This window comes from Crassostrea angulata, chromosome 6, assembly GCF_025612915.1.
Source record: "Crassostrea angulata isolate pt1a10 chromosome 6, ASM2561291v2, whole genome shotgun sequence".
NCBI classification, from domain to species: domain Eukaryota; kingdom Metazoa; phylum Mollusca; class Bivalvia; order Ostreida; family Ostreidae; genus Magallana; species Magallana angulata.
The window spans coordinates 59,464,938-59,470,268 of NC_069116.1; the positions used below are offsets into that span (position 1 = coordinate 59,464,938).

General features: G+C 33.0%; 1 protein-coding gene across 1 annotated transcript; it reads left to right on the plus strand.

Annotated features, from left to right (window-relative positions):
* The first annotated feature begins 669 nt into the window (after positions 1-669).
* On the plus strand, positions 670-4,650 carry LOC128186547 (uncharacterized). The gene is made up of 2 exons (XM_052856367.1): positions 670-697; positions 2,865-4,650. The coding sequence occupies exons 1-2, from the start codon at positions 675-677 to the stop codon at positions 3,457-3,459; spliced, it is 618 nt and encodes a 205-aa protein (XP_052712327.1). The 5' UTR covers positions 670-674; the 3' UTR covers positions 3,460-4,650.
* Positions 4,651-5,331: the final 681 nt, after the last annotated feature.

Here is a 5,331-nt window from a genome sequence, read left to right on the forward strand (position 1 = left end):
CTCACTCCGTTACGCTATGAATTGCATCGAAGAAAATATTAAGTGAATTATATTGTTCAATCTATTGCTGTAAATGATTCATGTTTACGGAAACAAATAGCAATGCATTTGTGCAGTGAGATAAACAAATAATTAATAAGACAGATTGTATATGAGATTCTTAAACAGCACAGCAGAAGGATTCTTATATCATACTACTAATTTTGCAGCAAATTAAAATTTTTTTGGTAAATTTTCAATGTGTATGAGTATTGTTGATTATAGCTCAATAGCGGAAAAAATCACATTCAAGTTTAGGAATTCACTCTGCATGTAGATTTTTAAAATCTTACTTTCTTTATTATTAATTTTTTTTTTATATCTGAACAATATTTGATGATGTGAGAGAATATTTCGACTCCTAAAAAGATATCCAAAAACAGAAAAGCAACTGAAATGAAACAAAAAATACCGTTTTTTAAGCGGGACAAGTCGCCCCCCCCCTCTCTCTCTCTCTCTCTCTCTCTCTCTCTCTCTCTCTCTCTCTCTCTACGCAAACATTTAATATAATAAACATCGGTTTAAAAACTTCAGGAACTTTTTTTTTTATGCTATTGATATGAATTCAATGGAATGAAAATAGATCACATAAAAATAGGATGAACATTTCCTCAAATCTACAGCTTATCTTTAAAATGGAGAATTTTCAAACAGGAATGTAAGTAGAAATCAGTACTCTTATATTTTTATCAGGTTACAAATTATAGTAAATGAAATGTTTATTCTAATTGGAAAAATAAATAGTTTTGAGATGCATGCATAAACAAGACGAAATTTTTCATTTTTTACATAAATGAGTGTTTTGCAATTTAAGAAAAAAGTAGAATTTATTTCTCATTACTAACAACAAAGACTGTACGGAAGATACCTAAAGTTAGCTACTAGTAACTGGCTACGAGAAGTAAGAAAAGTTAGTTACTAGTAACTGGCTACGAGATTAAATAAAAGTTGGCTACTAGTAACTGGCTACTAGTAACTGGCTATGAGAAGTAAGAAAAGCTAGCTACTAGTAACTGGCTACGAGAAGTAAGAAAAGCTAGCTACTAGTAACTGGCTACAAGATGAAAGAAACTTGGCTTCTAGTTACTAGCTACTGTCCAAGTGAAAAAACACCTAGGATTTCTATTTGTGTTCTTAATATGAAAAATGCATTATATTATCATTTACTCATATTCCTCTCATACTCTCATCGATGATTGGTGCATTTCGTTTAAAATATCTCTATTTTAGACAATATTGTCTAGTTGACTGAAGTAGCTAGCTGTTCTTGTAGATTGAAAATATCAAAAAATTGTTATTAATTATGACAATGTATTATGTCATCCTCTTCATATTACAACAAAATTACTCAAATATCTCTCTTAGTCTTGTCAGCTACCAGTGCATTTCGTTTCACTATATCTATTTTAAAGACAATTTTTTCATGCAACTCCAGTAGCCATACATAAAGATTAAAGACATCTTCAAGGGTTGTTAATATCAACATTCCACATAGTATTACGACACAATAACTCAGATATCTCTCTTGTTTTAGTCAGCTACTAGTGCATTTCGTTACAAATATCTTTATTTTTTTGCAGTTTTGTCAACATATTTCAAGAAGCTGTATATATAGATTGAAGATATATGCCAGTCTTACTAATATCAACATTCTATCAACTCATCCACATAATATTAGGAAACAATTACTGAGATAGCTCTCTTTATGTAGTCAGCTACTAGTGCATTTTGTTAAAAATATCTTTATTTTTGGCGGTTTTGTCAATATATCTCAAGTAGCTGTAAATTTGAATTGAAGATATGTGCCAGTCTTGCTAATATCAACATTCTGTCAAGTCATCCACATCATATTACGACAAATTACTCAAGTATCTCTCTTTCTATAGTCAGCTACTAGTGCATTTTGTTACAAATATCTTTATTTTTGGCAGTTTTGTCAATATATCTCAAGTAGCTCTATATATAGACTGAAGATATATGCCAGTCTTGCTAATATCAACATTCTACCAAGTCATTTACATAATATGACGACACAATTACTCAGTATCTCTCTTTATGTAGTCAGCTACTAGTGCATTTTGTTACAAATATCTTTATTTTTGGCGGTTTTGTCATATATCTCAAGTAGCTGTATATTCAAATTGAAGATATATGCCAGTCTTGCTAAGATCAACATTTTTCTTCAATTTTTAATGAGAAGTACTGCACACACTCTCTAAAAGGTTTATGTACATTTTTGAGGCTGATATGTAAAACAAAACAAATAATAGAGTACTAGTGGGCTAAACAATTTTTTATGAAAAAATACTTCAAAACTTAACACCGTTATGGCAATCGGTTTTTGGAACGCAGTCCGCTATTCGCAATTCAAAAGTGAAGTGCGTTCTAGAACACAGTTTGCAATTCAAAATTTATAATTCATATTTGGGGCCTAAAATTTTCAGGGCTATAGTGGTATATAATAATCATCATATTGTTTTTGATGATTTGAATATAATTTCGTATCATAAGTCACCTCGTATTAGTAACATGTGAATAGGTCGCTTGATCAAAAATTGTATTTGCCTGGTCTGCTCTTAAGTGTATTTCAAATAAAAAGCATAGCAAAACGTGCTCTAAGCGAAATGATTATTTGCATTTTGGTTTTTTAAATATTGTACTTTATTTTGAAAAACAATAAGATTGACGTGAAGCAACTAAATTTTTTGGAAACAACAGTATTTTTGTTTTTTAAAATCCCATGCCTTTATATCGATATAAAAAAACTGAAAAAAATTATTAAATTTATCTTATAAAATCTTTATTTATTACGTCAAAATTGACAGATCTGAATGTATTCAGCACATGTCAGAGTCGGTGTTTGGTGGACTGTGTCTGATATTAGGAACCTCGCAACAGGTGGCCATCAGGAGGGAGACTACAGACATTGAGGAGATGGTGCTTAGAGAACTAGGAAGAAGAACTGACTTCACAGACTTTTACGTGATGCTCAGTGGAAGCCGTAAAGAAGGATTTAGACTCGAAGGTTCAGATACTGATGTCATGGTTTGGCCCACTTTCTTCAAAGTTATTAGTGAAGTGTCACTGTTTCAATTTTACCGCACATCAGATACCATCTTATTTCTCTCTGACTGTACCAAAAGTCCACCAGGATTCACTTTACTGCAGGGACTAACGCCAAACAAAAAATACCTAAGCTTCGATGAATTTGGATTATTTCCAAGAATGAACGAACAATTTTATTTTTCTTGTTCGGTATTTAAAAAAATGATTTGTTTAGCGGACCCTTCTTTCTTTACTGTTCATGGTCCCTGTGCTGCGATCGTTCATCAAGGTATAGATCTTGATTTAGCGGTTTGTCTTACTTGTGACGTTTGGCCTTCGTCTGCCTCATCATGGAAAGATAGATGTAAATCATGAAGTTGTCAACGACATAATTAGAGGCGGTTGTTACTTTGTAGCTATAGGACATCCATTAGGACGTCACGAAGATATAGAATGGAAAATATCTTTTTCCCAGGCAGAGCAGAAATGTGTGTATGCCATGAACCATTGTCAGTTTTTGACATATGGTTTGTTAAAACTTTTTTTGAAGGAAGTTTTCAATCATCAAGTCGAGGAGCAAAACAAGTTGCTTTGTTCTTATCACATGAAAACAGCAGTTTTTTGGGCCATTCAACAGAACATACTTCCGTTCTGGCGTCCACAAAATATGTTGGCTGGTTTCTGGGTCTGCATTAAACTCCTTCTGAAATGGGTGTATGAAGGAATTTGTCCAAACTTTTTTATTCCACAAAACAACCTCTTTCTTTAAAAAATGTATGGGTCTGCACAAAGAAGTTTGTTTCTTCGACTTCATAAACTGTACACAAAAGGACTATCCTGTTTATTACAATGCTCCTCTATAAGGTCTTTCATCATCAATGTCCTATGCAATCCGAGACTATCGATTTGCATAGATGAAAATATATGGAGATGTGAAGTTGAATGTGATGAAGAGCTTTTTAATGTGTCAAACATTTCAAATCAATTTTATCGGGGCCAACATCTATTTGGAAAATCCCTATGTCTGCTAGAACAGTTGATACATTTACCATTAACACACTATCAGGTCGTCCAAATACAGAAGCTTGCAGTCGACTATTTACAGAATACAGCTGCTTCTTTATTACACAAAATTTACATTGCACCATGTTTAAACAAACGGATGTACATTGTTTATAAACTATGCGGTCAAATGTTAAGGTTCTCGGCCAAGTTCGGGAGTGTTTCTGACATGCTGTATGTAGTTATGTTTTACTACAAAACATACAGATTCAGAAACGCTTTACATATTCTAGAGATTACAAAGACGAAGTTAATGCGTCCATTTTTGATGTATAATAGCCACGTAAATAGAGAGATGTATACTGAGGCAGTAGGGGGTAAGTCATGGTCTAGAAAAAGGAGAGAGGCAGTTGCACTTGATATAAAATTTAAGAACACAGTAATTTATATCGATGAATTTGTACCAGTACAACAGTTTGCTCGACAGAACGGGAATTCAGATTTAGAGATTCCAGTGTTTGTGTTCTTACACTTTCTTGAGTTTTTGTGCTACAGACATATTAATACAACGTTATCAATAGCAGCTCTAGAAGAGCTCGAAGTCCTCGTTCAGTATGACCAGGAGCCGTATATACTTGCGAAAAATAGAAACATTTCCATGCTGATCCTTGGAATGTGTCAGTGTATGACAGGAAACCTATAGGATGCCCGCATATCAATAGTGTTCATATGTTACCATCAACCCGCAATAATCACATGCTTTTGGAACATGAGATACGAATTTGGTGTGAACGACCTTGAAACAATGATACCATTAAAACTCTCAAATAGAAATCACTGCACGGGTGAAGATCGTGAGCATAGTCAGAACAATTTTCTTTGTTTTTGTATATACATTGATACTTTTGTATTTAAGGCATCCCATTCCTCAATCTTCTTGTATCAAGAATTTTTTGAGAAGTATATCACTGAAATCTGTAGACAAGGCATAATGTGTTCATCCTTCTGAGTTATGGCCAATTTAATTTGACCTTTTTGCACCTAAAATGCAATTTCAGCCTGGTTAGGATTTGTTGTCAGTATTTTCGATTAACCAAACTTATTTCTTCAAATAGTATTTTTAATTATGCACAATGCCACACTGAATAGAGGAATTACAAAATAAAAATGTACAAATCTGCATAAATTTTTGTGTGACCTTTTTTGCAATTAAATCGACAATTTCTTAAATAGTTACAATTTGAT